The sequence below is a fragment of the Desmodus rotundus genome, chromosome 1, assembly GCF_022682495.2.
Source record: "Desmodus rotundus isolate HL8 chromosome 1, HLdesRot8A.1, whole genome shotgun sequence".
Classification (NCBI taxonomy): domain Eukaryota; kingdom Metazoa; phylum Chordata; class Mammalia; order Chiroptera; family Phyllostomidae; genus Desmodus; species Desmodus rotundus.
In genome coordinates, this window is record NC_071387.1 from 6,540,402 (window position 1) to 6,560,666 (window position 20,265).

At 52.5% G+C, this 20,265-nt stretch overlaps 1 protein-coding gene across 4 annotated transcripts in view; it reads right to left on the reverse strand.

The window, feature by feature from the left end:
• GARNL3 (GTPase activating Rap/RanGAP domain like 3) overlaps positions 1–20,265 on the reverse strand; it is a 120,834-nt gene that overhangs the window by 2,032 nt on the left and 98,537 nt on the right. For all 4 annotated transcript variants that reach the window (XM_045197043.3, XM_024562127.4, XM_024562129.4 and 1 more), the window contains 9 exons: positions 16,207–16,305; positions 15,711–15,827; positions 14,984–15,159; positions 14,208–14,366; positions 8,993–9,059; positions 5,358–5,465; positions 3,885–4,003; positions 1,840–1,978; positions 858–1,073 (listed from right to left, as the gene is read on the reverse strand). In XM_045197043.3, coding sequence (XP_045052978.1) covers positions 858–1,073; positions 1,840–1,978; positions 3,885–4,003; positions 5,358–5,465; positions 8,993–9,059; positions 14,208–14,366; positions 14,984–15,159; positions 15,711–15,827; positions 16,207–16,305 — 1,200 coding nt within the window. The remainder of the gene's footprint in view (positions 1–857; positions 1,074–1,839; positions 1,979–3,884; positions 4,004–5,357; positions 5,466–8,992; positions 9,060–14,207; positions 14,367–14,983; positions 15,160–15,710; positions 15,828–16,206; positions 16,306–20,265) is intronic.

Sequence of the window (20,265 nt, forward strand, 5' to 3'; positions counted from 1 at the left end):
TCGAGTTTTCACAGGGCACAGTGGGTTAAAAATGGCAACGCATATATTATAAAGGCACAGTGGGGGGCACCGACTTCTAAAACCAACTGACTTTGCCAGTGTCAAAGCCTGCGTCCCCCCAGGGGCCCGGATCCCCTTCTCTGTTTGGGAAACATGAGGCCGGGCGGGCAGGCACTAAGGCCACTGCCCTTCTAGCTGGACGCCTTGCAGGTCCCCACTCGAGTTCTTTCTGGCTTAACGCATCACTTCCACTTCCCCTCATTTTGTTTCCATGATTCGGAGCCACAAGGGTTCTAACAGCCTAGCCTTTCCCAGCTGTCTGGGTGCTTTCTGTCTCTCTGGTGCAGGCGCCCATCTGCAGGCCCGGAGAAAAGGGCAGAGTGCGTGTCTGCCTTTGTGCTACCCCACACACCTGTGCCCACGCTCGAGGAGCTTGGAGAAGGGATAGCCGCACCGCCCCACAAATATGGACAAACATGGTAAATTTAAACTTATGGAGATACAAATATCAAATGTTATCTCAGAACTGTAGGATATACACCCTTCTAGACACTTTCCTAGGAAATCATATATACATAAAAATCGTATCAGACTAGACATACTATTAACAAGCTGCCTTTCCCCCTCACCCGAGGTTTGGGCCGCTTTCCACGCCGCTAAACACAGACTGAGCCGCCATGGGTGGGGTGTGCTGTGCTGCACCCCTCGGCGGAGGGGCACTGTAATTGACTTACAGATCCCGTACTAAAGGGAAGGCTTCCTTTCAACTCACTGTCTTTGAGGGGCGTGAACACCCAAAGATAAAACCAGCTGGCATGTTTACCAACAGTGACGACAAAAACACTGAGAGCCGTTACCCAGCAGCTCCCTGCGGGTCCTGCTCGCTATTTCTTTAATCTCCATCCGGGACAGGGACAGGGAGTGAGTGACGGGGATGGCGGCGATGCCCACGCCGATGGACGTGGGCGGGGTGATGACCTTGGAGACTAAGGGCGACTTCAGAGGTCGCTCGATGCTTCTGCCAACCAGGTTTCTGAGTGGAATCTTGTACAGACTTTTTGACTGAATTTCACCTGAAATGTGATTTAGAAAAGAACGTCAGAACTTTAAGAAAACTTCAGATTACTTACAAGAGGATAATCTCTAGCACCTCAACATAGTTAGCGTGAAGGAAGATTGGACATCACCCGCTGATCTCCCAAGTCCCATTAGGAGCAGCCAAGGGACGGTGCCCGACAGCTGTGTTTTCCAAGGGCCCCGTTTTCATGGGTAAAGTGGGCAAAATGCACCCACCACCGGTTCCCTGCACAGGAGCAAAGAGCAGACGAGAACGGCGAGCAGCTGCCGGGCCCCCAGCTGCAGAGAGGCTGCTTGGGCAGCCTGCGCTTTACTGCGGCCGGGAGCCATCCGGGGGCCTGACGTGGTGAGAAGCTGGGGAAAGCTGGGCCCGCAGTGGCTGGTAACCACAGCAGAGGCCTCTGGGACTCGTGTGCGAAGCCGGGTAGAGTGCAAGACTGGAAGGTTTTCTGGCCGCGCCCTGTTAGCTATGAAACCTACTCTCTAGTTAACGTCCCTGAAGGGGAAGTAACTTCGCTTGACAAGTGGGAGTCTCTCTCGCTCTCAGCTCCCCCTGTTCCCCACTGAAACAATTTTTTTCCCCATAATAGGATTTTTCTTTGTGTGATCACCAGGTTTCTTAAGGATGCAACCAAAGCGTTCAGAATACAAGTTTTTTCCTGGTTTTCGACAGTGACTTTCCGAGGCGCTAATCCCATGTTGATAGCAGACAGCGAATGGATCGGAAACACCCACGAATAAGACAGTGGAAACGGACTTCACCTTCCCCCAGGGAAGAAGGAAACACGGAAGCATCTCGGCCTGGTGGCGTCTGAGGGGAGTTGTGGGCGCTGGCTGCCTTGGAGCTGCCGGCGGACCAGCCCTCACGCTCGGCCGCCGTGGCTGTGAAGTATATGTCCGACTAGAAGGGGAGACAGACGTTAGAGCCGCCGGGTCCTGTGGGCCGTGCGCCCGCTGGCCGTCCATCCTCACTCAGCTCCCGCCACCAGCTCATCCCGGGCAGCGGGCAGCACAGGGCCCGATGCTGGGGAGGCCCCAGTGGGAAGGCCAGCACAGCCCCTCGGGCTCGCCCTGAGTGTTCGCCTTCCCACCCTCCCCCTCTGTTTGTAGCTGCAAACACGACACCACACACACACACACACACACACACACACACACACACACACACACGCCTCCCTCACGGGTCTCAGGCTCCCGGGTGCCGGGGCTGAAGGGCCTTGGGCGCTCGGGCAGGGCCACTCGCAGGTGGGGAAGTGGGTCGCCCCTGCCCTGGGCCCACGCTCTCCTGCCCACCTGTGTCAAGTGGGGCTGTGCTGGAGCCAGCTGGGGCTGACGCAGGAAGCCCGATTTTCAGGGATTTTACAAGCCATCACACACAGCCGTTATTAAACTTAGATAAATCACATTACAAAGGAAGGCACTAAATATCAAAATCCAACCATTCCTAATTATTTTGCTGTGTTTGTTATATTTGCTGTGCTCTTGAGGTTTTTACAGTCACAGTATTTGGGTGGCGGGAACACTGTAATAGTCCACCTTGCTTGAGTGCCACCGGCAGGCAGGGGTTGGAAATTAACCACTGTAGGGCTGTTCACACCCCGGAAAGTGGCAGAGCTACAAATCGGAGCCTGATTTGTTGACTGTCTAGACTTAAAGTGATAGAGAACATGCTAATGAAGATTAAAATTAAAGGTATGTTGAGTCTAATGCTGGAACTGAAAGAAGTTTCGGTTTAATGCCTGACTTGCATGAGGGCGAGGATGCGTTTAACAGTAGGTCACACTGGATCAGGTCACAAGGAACTTTCTGGAAAAGGAATGAACAGACTGAGCTGTAACTGCAACTGTAACATCACTGGTTGAACCACAGCCAGGGGTTGGCTACAGACGAGAGTTCAGCAAAAATAAACAGAAGCGTTTTGTGAGAGCTAATGGTGAAATGGACTTTAATATTAGAATCATTGTATATTTTATCTGTAAATGGTAAGCAGATTTTTTATATATGTATAAAAATGTGCACACACAGACACACGCACCTTTCGGAGAGCTGGTTCAACATTTCCCACCCGCGCCACTAGTGATTAGGCGTCTGCCACAGAACCAGTCCTGCTGGCACAGAGCTGTCACGGTAGTGAGCCAGGCAGACAGAAAATGCAGTCGCCCCCTGCCAGGGGTGCTGCATGTCAGGGTGGAGACAGTACCACGGGGCTGCAGCAGGGGACCAGCCCAGGCTGGCAGGGCTGTGGGCTGTCCCGGGGAGGGGACTAGACCATCCTCTGCATATGGACCAGTGAGGTGACACCATGGGAAGTCATTGTCCCTCCTGGCGTCCTTGCTGTTGCTCAGGCTCTGTGTTACTAGACCCGGTTACTTGGTTAGCCTTGCGGAGTTCACGGGACTCCAATTCAAATCCAAGCCGAGGACAGAACGTGGCAAAGGAAGGAAGTGCCGCTGCTGCTCTTACTTTTCTAGGCTCGGACTGTCCTTCAGTGTCACGGTGACCACGGACCCTGTCTCTGTTAGGGGGCCTCTTTGGGTGAGCGCTCCCCAACCGCCACCAGCACCAAACAACCATGTTAACATGCCCGAGGAGGGGCCTTCTGAAGCCCCAGGGCCCACATGTGAAAACCCAGCTAGTGAGTCTGTTTTTCAGCTCGTTCACTCCTTCCTGGTGCCCTGACACACAAGTGGCGTGGCCGTCCCCTGCCCTGCTGCCTGAGAGGGGTGTCCCCGCTCGCCTGTCACCTCCTGCAGCTCAGGGCTCCCAAAGCCACTGGGATGGAGATAAAACCAGGGGGGTCTACTCACCCGGGAGGCCACGAGCTGCAGCTGCGGCACGACAGCTGTGTGGACCAGGTTCCCGTTCACCACCAGGCGGATCTCGATGGAGTCGGTGGTGAAGGCCAGGAGGTACGGGAAAGCACAGACTGCAAGGCAACGGGGCGCGTCAGCTCCCAGGCCACCCGTCTGTGGCTGGCGAGGTGCTGTGACCCTCTCATATTCAGCCTCACTTCTCTGGAAGCTTCTCTGGAAGCATCTCCTATTCTCCTGGCTGCTTCTCACCTTCCTGCACGGGGCGTGTGCCCTGGGTCTCAGAGAGCCTCCCCTCAGGTGCCAAGCTTCTGCCTCTAGCAGGTGAGTACAGTCTCCATGTCTCCCTGTTCCCCTTCTTCCTGCAGCCCTGGAGCCCAACCTGCGGAGGGGGGGTGGTCGAGGGGCGCACTGCCCAAGGCCCCTGAGATTCGCTTCCTTACCATGACACACCCCTCCCTGGCCTGCACGCACTCTGCACCTCCTGACACTAGTGACTCCTTTCCCCTCCTCATGTGTCTCTTCCCTCGCCGCCCTGTGCCTTGTCCCCTCTTCTGGACATCGTCTTTATGACACGCTGGGACTTCCGAACGCCACAGCTTCCCCAGTTGCCCAGTGGTCCCACTGTTGCCTTTTTTACTGGCCACCTCATGCCCCCGTCCTTCACCCTGGTGGATGCAGCCGCTCTCCCGGCCACACCCCAGTGACTCTTTCCACCGCACCCACGCTTCTGGCCTTGATCTCTCCAGTGCGTGGTGTGGCTCAGGACCTGAAAGCCACTTTGAGTGGTCCTCTCTTCGTTTTTACCACATTGGATCTGTCACCCAACCAGACCAGTCCTCCCGTACCTCGGACTGTTCCTCTGTTCTGTCAGAACTCGACGATGTTACCTCGCAACAAATACTCTATCCCCGAGGAAACGGTGCTAACTCAAACAGCCGTGGCTCGGACCTGACTCTCCCCAGGCGGACACCCAGAGTAGATTGTGGGCCACACCAATGAGGCACCCCAGTGCAGGTCCTGATGTATGAGGGGCAGGCAAAGGGCCAGAGTTTGTGTGACACTAGACTTTCAAGCTCGAAAAACACAGGAATGGTGCTGAAAGCGCCATGTGGCTTCCCTGAGTTGCTCAGGGTCTTGGGACTGGACATTTTGCTCCTGAATTTTAGAAAGTGGTGAGCGAGGCCCAGAAACGAAAGGATGCTGAAAGGTAGCCTGGTCCCGAAGACTGAAATTTCACTGATCTCAAAAGGGCACACACCCAGTCACTGAGAACCGGGAGGAGCGGTGGAGAGGCTAGTTCCCAAAGGGGAACAATAGAAGCAATTAAGGCAGAAGAAGAACAGTGAGTTCCCAGAGTCACGTGATTTACGGCAGCTTCGCAGTGAGCCAGAAAGTTGGCTCACACAGGGCGGAGCAGTTCAGACGAATCTACGTGGGGAAGAGGGTTACGGTACCGGATTTTCTTACCGATTGCGTAAGGAGCCTGGTTCCAACAGAACTGGAAATCTGACGCAGAGGGTTGAACCAAAAAAGAGCCCCCATTAAACGGACAAACTTTTTTATAGATGCAACTGTCTGCAACGAAACAATAGTGACTCCTTTTTGTTAGAGACAATACTTAGACCACTGCAATTAGAAAAACGAAAAACAGGCAACGGGAATAGCATCCTATCTGCTCGTTCTTTACATGCGGCTGGTGCGAATGTTGTCACGAGGCCAGATTCTCATCAGGGTCGGTACCACTACAGCAATCGTCGCTGTCACTTCGGGAGAGTTTGCCACGTGCCAGGCACCGAGCTGTAAAAGCACTACCCCGTGTAATCTGCGGAGTCTGACAGAGTAGGCGCCATTTCTACGCTCATTTTACAGATGAGAACATTGAGGCCAGGAGAGGTGAAGCACTACGGGGCGGGGAACACAGGTCTGTCTGACTGCAGAGAGAAAGGGACGCGCGTGGCAGCCCTCGGAGGGAGCAAGCCCTTCTGCGAGGTGTGTCACACACTGAGCCTGGTCAGTAGGACAAGGGTGGTGACAGTGATATAGTCCCCCTCCTCCCCACGTTTTACTATGGAAACTTGGAGCCCTAGGCCTGGTTCACCTTGGTGGGCCTGAGCCGGCATTAGATTAAGGCCAGGTCACTTCAGCTGCCCTGCTCTGGGCCGCTCTGAACGCTGAACTCAAGCCCAGGTGACTCAGAGCCTCTTCACAGGGAGGAAGTTCACGCAGAAGCGGAGGCACCTTTTCTTCCAGAAGCCCGTCGTTTTAGCCATACAGTTTTATCTTTAAATTATTTTTTAAAATGGCGTTATTGAGATACAACTTATATAACATAACATCTACCCGTTTTAAGTACCACTCATGTTAAACTGATCTGGGAGCTCAGACGACCCTGGCCGTGCCCTTGCTGTTGCGTCTGCAGAGCCTCCCCCGGCTGGGCGGGCTCGGAGAAGGTCGTTCATTGCAGTGGGAAAGCGCAGCCAGGGCGCCAGGGCGGGGGGCCGGACTCTGGTAACCGCACTTCACGGGAAGGAGCTCAGAATCTATGATGCCTTTGACCTTCCCCATCCAGCCAGTGGAGAGCAGGGTGACAGACACTATTTCCAATTTGAAACACATTTCTTTGGAGAAAAGTCCTTTTATGCATGTAGAAAAGTCTACACAGGTTAAACACTGGGTTTTGAACTAATATTCTGATGAGTCTGGAAAACAGGGAAAATAAAACCTTGCCTTGCCTGGCGGTGCGTACGGGCTTTACGTGAATAATCCTGTTTGATCCCCACAATGGTGATGAGAAGCTGGGTGCGCCCTTAACATCGTTTATCCGGAAGTTAAGACGTAGTGGGGTTGCATGCAGTTGCGTCGAGAATGGGGGTGTAGGTGAGCTTCTCTAGTTTTTCTCGTCTGATTATCTTTAAAACACCAGCCAACACAGACTTTGCCCTTTGTGCCGAAATTGATTATCCGTATCAAAGGTGAGGTCATTACTGCGTGCTAAGGTTACAGCTGAATTTTCTTTTCTTTCTGTTTTTAAGCAGAGACTGACCCTGGTGCTCAAAATAGAGATTAGTTACAAAAAAAATAAGAATGTCACTCACATATCATCCTAGTTATACTCCCCCCACTGAAAGTTTATCTTGTGAATGCATTTCTCTCAAATAACATGCATTAGAGGTTAGAAGTTACAATAGATATTATAAAATGTTTTCATCTTTATCACACCTGAGATAAAAATTTCTCTATACCAAACTCTGATTGATAGAAGTTACTTTTTATTTTGTTTTGTTTATCAACAGGAAGGAATGGACTTAAATGGTAGAAATCAGCTTCAAATTTGGGGGGAACAATATCATCCTTTAGCACCTGTTGAAAGGGCTTTTGCTGCACGGGATCTGGGACCAGGACAAGAACAGGGGCTAAAGCAAGTGAGGGAGCGCCTGGGGCCGACTACAGAAGTGCCCTGGGAAGTGGGAAAACCAACTGGCTCCCCGGGGCTTGCTCACTGCGTACCGTCAACCTTCTGGGACAAAGAGGAAGGTGGAAAACCCAAGCTGCGTTCCTGGTCCAAAGACACGGGAGGAAGTGACACAGTTTGGGACAGAATGAGGTGGGTCTGGGAACCTCTGGGATGGCCTAGGCCTTGACCCACGTGGGGTCTAAAGATGCAGAGGTCACCTTCTGATGGCCTGGTGGGTCTGGGAAAACCAATGCACGCCGGTTCCCGGCTGAGATGAGACCCGAAGATGCATGAACCCAGGGGAAATGGCCGCTGGACCACACCTGGCACGGGGCAGCCGTTCCGCCACGCTGCCTGCTTGAGTAGCCCGGGCTTCAAGTGTGGTCCAGAGTGGGTGTCGCTCACACTTCCCTTTCATTTGGGGACTCATTCTAAAAACCTGCCCTACCATTCTGTCCGCAACTTCTTGCCCACCTAAAACCCTGCCCATCCTTCCATGAAGTTAAAAGGAAAAAAATCTACACTGGCGTTTAAAGCATTCTGTCACAAGTTTTTCTCACAGATTTTTCAGGTAAGTGAAAAGAGCACACTTTAAAGAGATTAACATCTTGTGGAAGTGACTTTAAGCACGTGACCCCGGTGCCCCTTGTCCCCAGAAACCAAGGACAGAGGGCAGCAGTGGCCTGGCCATCCGAGCACTGGCATCTAGGATCCATGCTGGCCTGTCCCTGCCGCCCTCCTCACCCAGCGTTCTGTTAAGACTGGTTATTCCGAGGAGGGTTTAGACAGAGCTGAGCCCCAAATCTCCTGCACGAGAGGTTTACTGTGCGAGGGGCTCCTCTGTGTGGCTGCCTTCTCCCGACGTATCCCCGTAAATCTCAAGTTCTGAAGGATGATCCTTTCCAAACACACTTCTCTACTAATAGTTGGCTTTCCCGTGCTTATTAATCAAAGATTAATCAATTAAAACATCTGCCCCACGGGACATAACTAGCATTGCCACTCTACATTAATTCAATTCTAGGCTGAAAAAATATGCTTCCCTGTTTTAGTTAGACTGCGCAGCCACAACCATGAAAACACATGACTACTTTTAGCCATAAAAGGTCCTTTTTATTGTACTATCATATTAGCTTTTGAAATGCTGGAAATCCTTAAAGACTCTATTTGGCACTTCTGGTCTGCCAAGCCCACCCTGCCACCTGACTGGTTACCTAGGACACCGGGGACCCAGGTAGAGGCTGACTTCACTAGCACCTGAGAGACAGCAAAAGTGGAATGGGAACTGCGTGGTGTTGACAAAGGCGGTTCACCTCTCCCGGCCTCAGCTGCCTTATCTCCAAACCACAGGCGCCGGTGGTGCCTGACAATCAGAGGGACGATGACTACAGCGTCCCCAGCACAGCGCCAGGCACGTGGATGGGACTGTTGGCCTCACTGTGACACCCCACACCCTGGTGACTGGGCCATAGGTCTGGGGCGCACGGGAAGGCCCAGGTAGGAATGCAATTTTTAGATGCTCCCTGCAGTGCAGTTAAGGCCACGGGAGCGATACATTAGGTAAATCTCAGGTTAAGTCCCTTTAACTTGGCCCCCCAAAAGGACACTGAATTTCAGCAAATGAAGAGACGAACGCGGGTTCACTTACAGTTGTAGCACAGGAGCAGCCCGGCCTCGCCGTCCTCGTACACATCAATAGCTGCAACAAAATGAACCTGCAATGGCAACGGGCGGTGGTCGCGGGCGGGCTGGACAGGGGCGCCCTTCCCGAGTCGCCAGTGCCCTGCGGAGGCTCTGTGCGCTCTGTGAACTCAGGGCCCTCGGAGCACTTCCGCCTCTCCGGCACCCCAGTGGCATAGGGGCCTGGTTCTAACACATGGTCGAAAGGGGTGGAGCTCCTTCTTCCTCCCAAGACGTCCCCGCTCCCCTGCCCATCCCTGTGAGAAGCTCTGTGGCAGGCATCTCGGCTCCCGCTCGCAAAATGATGCATTTATGCAACGTGCCCCAGCTCCCCATGCTTCTTCCCGTGGGTCATTCATTCCACTCTCATGTCAACTCCGGAGAGGAGATGCTCTGCTCCCACTATCCAGGTGAGGAAGGTGAGGCTTGGAGAGGTGAAGCCACTCCCGCCCCTCCGCTAGTAAGTGCCGCAGCCGAGACTGGAGTTGGGCTGCTGGGTCTTGTGTGATCTCCCCACTCCTGCACTCTGCTGGGCCCCTCCTGCCTCACACGCAGAGGGAGGGTCTCTGAATCCTGGCATCACGGTGGCCTGTCTTCTCTTCTGTCCTGTCTCTCCTTCACGTCAAGGGAGGCGGCCTGACTCAGTGAATGAAAAGGGTGTCGGCGAAACGAGTTCTGTGATCCGGGCGAACCCATCTCCCTGGGCCTCAGTCTCCGCGTTTGAGAAAAGGATTCATGCTCAATCTGACGATGTCCTCATTTCTTCCTCATTTCCCAGATGCTGACCCTCTAAAAATCGCCTGCCTCTTGCGCTTCTCACTTGTGTTCTCAGCGCCTGCAGCCTGGCCTCCCAAGCCCTCAGGGAAACAGACAAAGACCCCCTTCTCCCCCAGACTGGAGGCCTCTGGCCATGCCCCTCTCTCTCTGGCCGCTTCTCCACAGGCTCTAACACGTGACGTCTCCTCCCTCCTGTCCTCTCTCCCACTTCAGATTATTCCACTTCTTGACTCTTTTCGCACTTAGAAAAATACCCACCTTAATAGCTTCAAATTTTACTCGGTGCTTAAAATCTCTAAATTGACAACATCAGGCAATGCAATAGATTCCATATCCAAAAAAGCGGGAGGTCATGGTGGGGAGTGGGTAGGAGCATGGACTCTGGTCAGTGAGACCCGAGTTCAAATCCTGCCTGCATCACCTGCTGTCTCTGTGGTTTGTGGCCAATGGCCTAACCTCTGGCTTCAGGTCTCCATCTGTGAACTGGTGTGACAACAACACTTGCTTTGCTGGACATGAGGGAATAGCCCTTGAGCCCCAGGGGCCCCTAAAAAGAACCTTCCTGTCCCCATCCTTTAGAGTCACTTCCTCCTCAGGTGTCCCAGTACTTGTCACTTTGACGACACTTAGCCCAGCCGGTGGGCACGTATGAGTTCACTCTGCCCGACTGTGAACCTCTTGAACTTCTGCAGGGGAGTGGCCAGGGGCACTGGCTGTGTAGTTGGGACCTGCTGTCCCCATCATGCCTTGTGGTGTGGCTCTGGACGCCAGAGCACGCTGGGTCTAGGGGCCTGGCCTTCAGAGTCTGACACGTTCCAGTCTGCCCCTGATGGTTACCAGCTGTGCGGTTTTGGGTGAATGAGCCAATCCTCCTTTCTGAGCCTCAGTTTCCTTTTCTGCAGAAACGGGGACGTGCACAGCACTTTCCCCAGGCTGTCAGGAAGGCTTTGGGAGATGCTGCTTACAAAGTGCTCCGGCCCGGTGCCAGGTCACTCGGAGGTGCTGTGTAATGATGACGATGGGAAGGTGGACCTCGGCGGGGAAGGCAGAGCTGGACGCCCGGCAGTGTAGAGGTGAGGCCTGTGAGTGTGTTTGGGGTGGCAGTGGACAGGGGGGCGGCGAGGCGGTGATAGGGGTGGAGGAAGTTCAGGCAGCTATCCAGGCCCAGGGCTGTGCATGGTGGCAGAAGATAGGAGGACGGTAGTTGATATCAGGTGGGTCCTTCAGGGGACTATCCCAGGACTGTGCTGAGGGGCAGACAAGCTCAGCTGTCTTCAGAGACTCAGGCTGTGCGGTGGGCAGTGGCAGAGCTCCAGCCACGGTCAGAGGTGGAAGGGCCGGGGTCAGAGGCAGAAACCACAGCCTGGAGCTCACAGGCTCCTCCTGAGGACTAGCCACCTTGTCAGACCTTTCTTAGCACAGCTTGGGGAGACCCACTTCCTGCTCCAACATGTGAGTTTGTAAGTCTGTCTCCGCCCTGTGGAGGGGCCTGGCAGGAGTCAGTCTCTGCAACACTGTTTCTTGACCAGGTGAGGCCATGAGAGTCAACAGGAGAGCTTCAACAAAACGCATCTGCTGGGTTCTCACTCCTAGAGATGCTGGTACAGTAGGTCTAATGTAGGACATAGCGTTGGCTTTTTAACTTCTATTTGATTAAAAAGAAGTAGTTCATTTTATTGGGTTTAAAAATGATAAAAGTAACACACAGTGGTTGTGAAAATTCAAAACACAGACCTGTAAGAAGCGAAGCCTGCTCCCTGCCCTCCCAGCCCCAGCTGGAGGAGGAAGCCCCTGTTGGGGCAGTGTCCGGCCTTCCCGTGAGATTCAGGGGTGAGCTTCCAGATGGGAACCACTGGGGACTTGGGCCCAGAGAATAAGCCAGAGACCTGACCCCATTGCCAGGTCCGTGGTTCCTTCCAGAGCAGCCCTTGCTTTTGGGAAGGAGGCCAATGCTGGCTGCTGGAGCTGGGGCAGTAGGTCACAGGAGTCCAGTTGTAAGACAAACTTGATGTTGACTTTCAGAATTCTGTTCTGGTGCTTCGTAAGCACTTCCTCTCTGGAGCTAGGACTGTCTCAGACCCGGAGGTGGGGTTGAAGCCTGACATGAGAATCTGGTGGGCTGGCAGAGTGGAGAGGAGGAAGGGGAGCGGGAAGCTAGGCCATCCCCACTCACCCTCCCTGGGGTGGTGTACACAGCAGGCAGCTGTGCGTGTAGCCTGAAAGGCCTGAAGTCCAGCCCCCTCTCTCTCCTGTCGCCATAGCACTGCGGAGCTGCAGGAACATCACAGTGAAAAGCCGTCCTGATCCTGCTTCTGACAGAGCTGGGTGAAGACACGCTGTTAGAATTTTTCACGGCTCCGGGGCTCATCGCCCCAGGGAGGCTGGAAAGCCCTGCCGAGGCGAGTCCCTGTGTCTAAGGTCTCTGCCGCTCGGGAAGGGTTTAAACATTTAAAAAACAGTATTTTCTCTAAGGGAAAAAAGCTTGGTATCTTTCTTTCTCTGTTTCTTTTAAAAAGCATATGAAAGAAAAGAGAAAATTTTAGAATTGTTCCTCATAGCTTTCAGAAAAACAAAACATACATTTTATTAAAAAAAACTGTTTTAACCCAATTTTTCCTGGGTCTTTATGCGTCTTGGAAAAAATCCACAAACGCTCTAATGAATGATCAGGGCAGTAAGTATAAGAGAAAAATAATAATCACCGGAAAAAGGTTAAGTCATAGGAAACTAGTTGCCAAGGAAAGGGCTGACTGGACCAAAACCTTTCAGGCCATGACTTTCTTGCCCCTTTGGCTGGTCACAGAGAGGTGTGAAAAGCAAGCAGAGGCAAGAAGTTTTTGGACCAAACACCTAGGTCTGTGCCCTCACTGGGGATTGAACCCCCAACCTCTTGGTGTGAGGGGGACAACACTACAACCAATGGCCACCTGGCCAAGGTGGGGCAAGAAGGTTAAAAGGCGCACTCGGGCCCTTCCTCCTTGGAAGTCGGAGGCTGGAAGCGATTAGAGGTTCCCAGCTGCGGCGATGGAGGGGAAGTCCTCCAGACTTTAAGTTCCGGAGAGTTTGAGGACAGACTCATTCTACTAGCTCTATGTCGGCATCTCCTTGGGGTGGGGGAGGGGTGGGGGGACTTAAACCGTTCCATTCCCAAGTACCACCCACCCAGAAGTTCTGATGTAAAAGATCTGGGGGGACAGGGGCAGAGCACTGACCCTTTTACAGCTTTCTAGGCAACACGGCCAGAGTGGAGAAGCCCTGCATACCTACCAGTGGCTTCGAAACTTGTCTGAACATTAGAATCACCTGAGGGTCATTTAAAACTTCCGAAGCCCAGGCCACACCCAAGACCAGCGAAATCTCTGAGGGGGGACAAGGGCATTGGTAGCTCTTGAGGCTTCTTAGGTGACGCCCACAGCAGACAGATCGGGCACCAGCAATCTCCTGGGAAGGAACAGCAGACTGATCTGTGACGGTAACAGCTGAGGACCAGAAGGCCTCCTAATTAGATCTGGATTTTTCTATTTCTTAAAACCCTGCTCTTGTGAAGTGTTCAGTCTTCTTAATACAGTAATTAGCAATTTTAATGAATATTTATGTAGGGCATGTCCTAATACAAGTTGCAGTTTATTTCTTAGAAGTGTAACTCTGCCTTCCTCATTCCGGGTGTCCTTGGTCCCTAGGTGGGCGGGCGGACTCTAAGTGGCTCGAGTGTGACCAGGCTCGCCCTGCTTCACAGCGATCAGTGTGCTGAAGAGCTCTTCGATCTGCTGAGTCACCGTCTGCCGGGGAAGCTCTGGGGCCAGGCAGGTCACCAGCTGCCTGCTCCAGGGGTGCTAATGTTCAGACCCACAGTTAGCTCTGGAGCTTCTGTCCAGGTTTGAGGCGGCCCTAGATTTCATCCAAACCCAGGGCATCACAGCAGCTCAGGCCGGGGGATGCAAACTTCCGGAACAACAGTCTTTCTCTCTCCTCCCGTCCCTTCTTCCTTTCCAAGGGGACGGAGGCAGGGCTGTACCCTCCGCAGCCGCCTAGGCCCCAGGCTGTGAGTCTGCAGAGCAAATTCATTCTCCAAAGGCCCTTCCAGGATGCCTCACTGAACATATGCTCTCGTTTACTTACTTATTTAGATTCAGCTTTTTGATGCTTCATTTCTCTTTTTTGGGGAAGAAAGGAATGGCAGGGGGAGACATGGAAAAGCTGAACAAGGCAATGGGGCCGCGACACTCGATTGAACCATCTCAACCTACAAAAATGGCAACGGCCCGTGGCACAGCCTAGGTAGTACAGAACGCCGACAGGGCAGCCAGCCTGTCGTTGTAAAGAAACCTAACGATGGCATCAGGCAGGCAGAAGACGCGGCCCCTGGCCGTCTTCGATGCCCTGCTGCCCTGCAGCTGCCCACTCACCCTGCTGGCCTCCACGTGGTGCAGCCGGAAGGCCTCCCCCGTGCTCTCGTTCACCACGTCGAACTGGTGTCGATAAGCCACGCAGATGAGATTGTCACTCTCTTCCGCTGGCCCGTCCACTAAGGTCATCACCACGGGAGAGTCGGACAGACAGATCTCCTGTGTGGCAGACGGTGGCGTAGCAGAAAGGGGTTGGGACACAGGGCGGTCATCTTAATATCAAGTCTCCCTGCCCTCCCCCACTCGGAAGAGTGTCCCCCTCCCCAGGCTCCTGCAGCCCCGCTCCTGCGGGACAGTAGGGGTGACTTCGGCCTCCCACACCCTGTCCTCAAGACTGGACCTCTGTCCCTGCACGGGAGAGGGGCCGGGAAACAATTCTATAGAAGTGATTCAACAGGGTGGTCCGAGTGAGTCCTCAAGGAGTCTGGTCCTCTTCTGTGATTTAGAGTAATCATAATTCCTGTGATAAAAGTCACAGTAATCGCTAACTTGGCTGGCCCGCAGACAGTCTGGCCTGGCCTGTGATGTAATGATGATAATGATAAAACAGGAATAATCGCTGACATTGCGGAGTGCTTAACACAGTGCCAGGCACAGTTCTCACTGAATCCTCACAACAGCCTCATGAGGTAGGTAAGACTATTACTCTATATTACAGATGAGGAAACTGAGGCGCAACGGTCCCATGACTTGCCTATGGTCACCTAGTTCATATGTGGCATGGCCAAGACTTGACATCTTGGCCAGGAGGGCAGCAGTCTGAAGAGAACACCTACCCGGATATACTGGAATTCTTCGACGGGTGACTCCGACAGGGGAGATAACAGGGAGGGGTCGGTCACCCCGCTGAGCTTGCTGGGTTTCCTCGTGACCAGAAGCAGTTTATTCCGAATGGCGACGACAACCCTCAGCTCTCTGCTGTGGTGCGTGTTGATGGCGTACAGGTGGCAGCCTGGGAAGGGAAACAAAGGATGCCGACCGCGCGACCAGAGGTGGGACGCCTCCAGGCCTTGGTGGCCTGGCAGCACCTAGGAGCCTTGGAAACTAAGCATAACCCAGTAAGACGACTGAGAACGTTGCCGCCACCTGGAAAACCGGAGGCTTAGAATGAAAACTGGGTTGGGTTACAGGAAAATTAAGGACGCTATATTCCCTGTATTGCAGAGTATGTGGTCCTAGCTTCTCACTCACAACACGGCATAAATCAAAGTGAGGGGCGATCAGAGCTGCGGAAACCGAAGTGTGAAACCCGGGAGTCCCTTTGCAGGCCTGCGAACAGGGCCGGGCCCACCGCCGAAGATCGTTCCAAGGGCCGAGCAGGTCCTCTGGCCCTCAGCAGGCCTTTCTGTCGCTCAAGCTTCTCTAAGGGAACCAGCGATGCTGTCTTTGTGATGTTCCCGAGGAAAGCTCCAACCAATAAAATCAAGTCCCTACTCCTTTTAATTTTCAGAGCAACGGGGGCAGTCTAAACCCAAACCAGCAAAACCTGAGGCCGCGCGTCACCTTTGGTTTTCTCCAGCTTGTTCTCCCTGCAGTCGCACCTGCTCCGCGCGGCCTGCTTGCCCTCGATGCCCCTCTGCACGGTGCTCAGCCTGAAGACGAAGAGACGCGCATCTTTTCCTGGGGAGGTGAGGCAGACAGAGGAGGGGATGGGTGGGAAAGCAACACAGCCCGGGAGAGCCGAGGGGGTGGACCGTGTGGGAAAACTAGTGCTAGAGGAGTTAGGACTCGGAACTGGGGAGAATCCCCTCACTGCCTTCACCTAACCATGCATTTAAGGATGCCCCACCCCCTACCTCCTCTCCTTCACTGTCCCCTCCTCAGAAAACCTGTGGGCCACCCAGGAACCCTGAGCGCTGGGCACCAGGAGCTGGCCATTTGGCATGACCTACGCAGTCAGACCCCATGACCTTTGGCGCCAGTCACAGAGGGCTACCTGCTCCCCTTCCTCCCAGGGACCACTGGCGGGAGGGGAGCAGCACCCGGAGGGGAGCAGCACCTTTGTCCGCTCGGAGAATCAGGAGGTCCAGAGCCTCGAGCACGTGCATCTGCTTGACGGGCAGCGTCCTGTCAAACACCGGCACCGATGGGAGGTCATCTGCAAAGGAGGCCTGGTCACCCAACGCGGCGAGCCCACCACGCTTCCCTGAGCCCAGAAAGCATGCCTGTGGGTCGCCCTGGAGCCTGGTTCTCTCTGGGCGAGGAAGGTCATCAGCTTCTACAGCTTTCCTAAGGGCTGTCCAGTCAGTTCAAGCACTAGCCTCCTCCTCCCCAGAGGCATTCAAAACGCTCCCGAGACAGTGCGGTGGCAGGGCCCGTAAACCGTATGCGTCTTGTCAACATTCACCAGAGGAAAAGCAGCACCTCTCAATCCCCGTTTTGACTGGGGTTTCTACAGAGGACTGAACACCCGTTTTTGGTGTGTTTTTTAAAAAAACCTCAGCCATTTCTTTTAAGTAGTTTCTGATTTTTATGTAATTTTTGAAATTGCCTCCCATCTTAGGTTATTTTGTGTATTTCTCAAGAAAGCAAAATTAAAATTTCCGTTGGTATTTAAAAATAAATACGATGATAGCCTCTTCCAACATGCCCTACGTCTGTGTCAAGAGTCATTTACCTACACGTTTTCAGTATTCCTCCATATAAGACTGTAAAATCTCCTTGTTAGACAAAAATACGAGAGAAACGATCAATCACTTGCCCAAATAGCAGGAAAAAGCTAATTTCAGTGGGCACGCTCGGGAAGGTGCCAGGTGAGTGGGTGAATGAAGGCACTGTGACTCCGTGCAGGGTCTCCTCGGGGCTCACTCACTGGGGTTTTGTGTTGCCTGCGGTTACTGTGCTCCGGGGGCTGGGGGTTGTAGAGAGCTATCGGAATTACGAGGCTGCCCCCTAAGCAAAGGGTCTGTCGGAGGCTGCCATGGAGTCGGGGCCAGGCGATGATGCCCGGGGACGGTGGAGACAGTGCAGGCAGAGGTGGCCAGCCTACTGTTCATCTGTACTTTGTCACACACTTAGAGCTTCAAGTGCTCTGCTGCGAGTTTGGGTTTGTGTGGTTATACCTTAGGTGCGAGGGGTCCTCAGCATCTTGCCTCTTCCAGAAATTAATCGGGGGTTTATCCTCCCTGGATGGTGCCAGAGCAGGCAGAGAAACCACACCTCTGGGGGAGGGGTCCCCCTTCTTGCAGGCCAGTGAGAGCTCTGATTGGTCCGAGCTCAAGCCTGCTAAGCTTTGACCTGACAGAGGGCTTGTCTCTAGTTCCCAGAATGATGGGGCAGATGCAAGTTCTGTGAGAGCCCACCAAACCACGTTCCTTCCTCTCCTACCCCAAGAGGAACTGATTCTCAGGCTCTCTGGGCTTCTGTGGGGCACACTGGATTTTTTACAACGTGGCACAATCCCTTCAGTACCCAGCATCCCGTTTGATGAAGTAACAGTGATTATTTTGTTTTGTGAATGGCAGCGACAAGACAGAGGGTACTGACATGCTGGGTACTGACATGCCAGGCCCTGACACCAAGTGTTTTGAACGTCATTTCATTTCATGTTAGGGAGGACCCTGTCGGGCAGGCACCTCCAACACTCCCATCAAACAGATGAGGAACCTGAGGCTCAGAGGCACTAACAACTTGTCCGAGGCCACGTCCTGAACACACGGAACGCCAGTGTGTACAAGGACAAAGTCCCTGCCCTTAGCCTATGCTGTAGCCTAAAAGCTGCCGCACCCCGTGGAGGGGTGGTGTGCCCTCAGAAGCAGCAGCACTGTAGAGAGTCAGGGCAGAAGCAGTTCATCTCACACTTCAAATAGGGCACTATTGCAGTCAATAACAGTGTACCAACTGTGTGTGGTGTCAGAGAGGTACGAGATTCATCAGGGTGGTTACATAGTAAGTTATATAAGGTCCAATCACTGGGTTGTACACCTGAAACTAATATAACATTGTATGCCAACTGTAAGTGAAAAATACAATGTTATTTTAATAAAACAGGGCGATCCTGTGTAGCTGCCCAAGTCTGTGCAGAGTAAATCGGCCTGTATTCTCCATCACACCTTTCCCCGGCGGCTGACCAGGTTGACACATATACAGCACAGGCAGGGAGAGGAGGCAAGGGGTCTCGGCAAGCAACAGGTAGATTTTGTTTTGTAATTTTCTTTATAATCCCTTTATGAAGAAATAATCTTGTAGAGCTGGCTTTTAGGTTACTGCAAAACCAAAAAAAAATGGTGATGGCACATTTAATCCGTATTGTATCTCCCTTCAAAGAAGGTTTTGCTACACTTAAAATACAAAGGCTCTTGATTTCCTAATAACGACCTTGAAAGGAGCAGGCCCTCAAGGGGTTAAGTCTGAGGAAATTAGGCGGAGGCTGATGGGATAGAGCGAAACAGCCTGAAGCGGAAGGAGAGATTCACTCGTGGAAACGATTTGTAATATGATTAAGTATAGACAAGAAAATGGTAAACAAGGAAATAATGAGAGAATTATGGCTTAACAGCACAACCAGGAATAGCAGGAAAGCCTTATTCTCCTTAGCAAAGGCCGACAGGGAAGCGTGGCTGCCGCGTTATGCGAAAGGAAAGCAGAGATCTGAGCTGCGTGTCTGGCTGGTGCAAGGTGGGGCCCCCGAGTGAGACGGCTCTCAGGTTTGAAGGCAAAGAATCTCCTGGCAAATCACAAAACCCCTTCCATCTGATACCTCCACTAAACTGTGCAACCTTAAAGATGAAAATTTCAGAAAGGGACTTGGTACTCTTGTTTTGGATTTTACATTTCAACAAACAGAAGCAACTCAGAACTTTGCTTTTCCCTTCTGTTTTTAGGCAAGCCTTACACAGTCACCACGAAGCACACATCCTTTCCCACAGAGGCAGATAGGCAGAATTTAACATTCTTTTAATCATACAATTTTTCATCATTATTTACCCAGGACTATATTTTTGGAAATCTGTGGTAAGGGCCAGCCAATAACACTGGTAGAGTTTAATTTTAATAAAATGTAACTGGCTTAGTGCAAAGGCACTGGACTAGGGGTCACGTCTGGGTTCTAGGTCTAGTGCACTGACCAGCTGCGTGGCCTTGGGCAAGCACATCGCTTCTGCAGGCCTCAGTTTCCTTGTCTATAAAACTAAGAGATCAGACTGAACCCCTCGGGGGTGTGTTTTTAAAGCATACGTATTCTTTTTTGGTTGTACTTTTGGTGAAATCTATGGGCTCTGTTACCATGTAGCAAGTTCACAAGGATACAGAAAAGGTAACAGCTGCTGTTTAATAAGTGAGGACTCTGCAGATGCTGCTTTAAGCACTTAACCTCTGTAACAATGTAATCTCCACCATTTCCTCCTTGTAGTTATGATCATCGCCCTGTTTTGTTCATTCATCACTTTTCATGATCATAAGCTACTTCTCAGCGGCTTAGAAGAATTACCTCCGCTTCAGAGAAGCCTGAGGCTCAGAGAGGTTAATTTCCTTTCAGATCACAAAGCTGTTCCACACTTTCTAAAATTAAGTATCTAACTTAAATTCTTAAAGTATGAAGTTTAAATTATCTGCCTTTTAGTAAATTAGTTATTGTACAATTACATATATAAATTTAAAAAATGATGTTATGGGCATGCATAAACATCAGTAATAACAGATACGGTCAGAAATGAGTCTATTACGAAGCCTCGCCCCCCTGTCTTGTCTTTACGGAGGCACCCAGCACAGATGCCGCGTCGGGGTTGGAGGGGGGAGGAAAGGTCATGGCCAAGGGTGGGAAGATGCTGCAGCTGCAGGCCTTTATGTCACTCTCACAGTGGTGGCTTTCAGGATTCTCACGACATGTTGCTGTGGTACCCAGAGCTGGGCAGCTGCTTCCCCGCGGTGGAGGGTGTGCCCTTGGGAGACGCTGTCTCCCTGCCTATAGCTCTCTCTGAAGCCCCCGGGAGACACTTGTTACCAGTGTTTAGCCCCTTAAATGTCCATTTGGAGCCTGGAACAATCCACAGGGGCCTCCTGCAGGAAGGGCCTCACGGTCCTGGTGTCTAAATTAACCCCTCACCTGAAGCTGAACTCC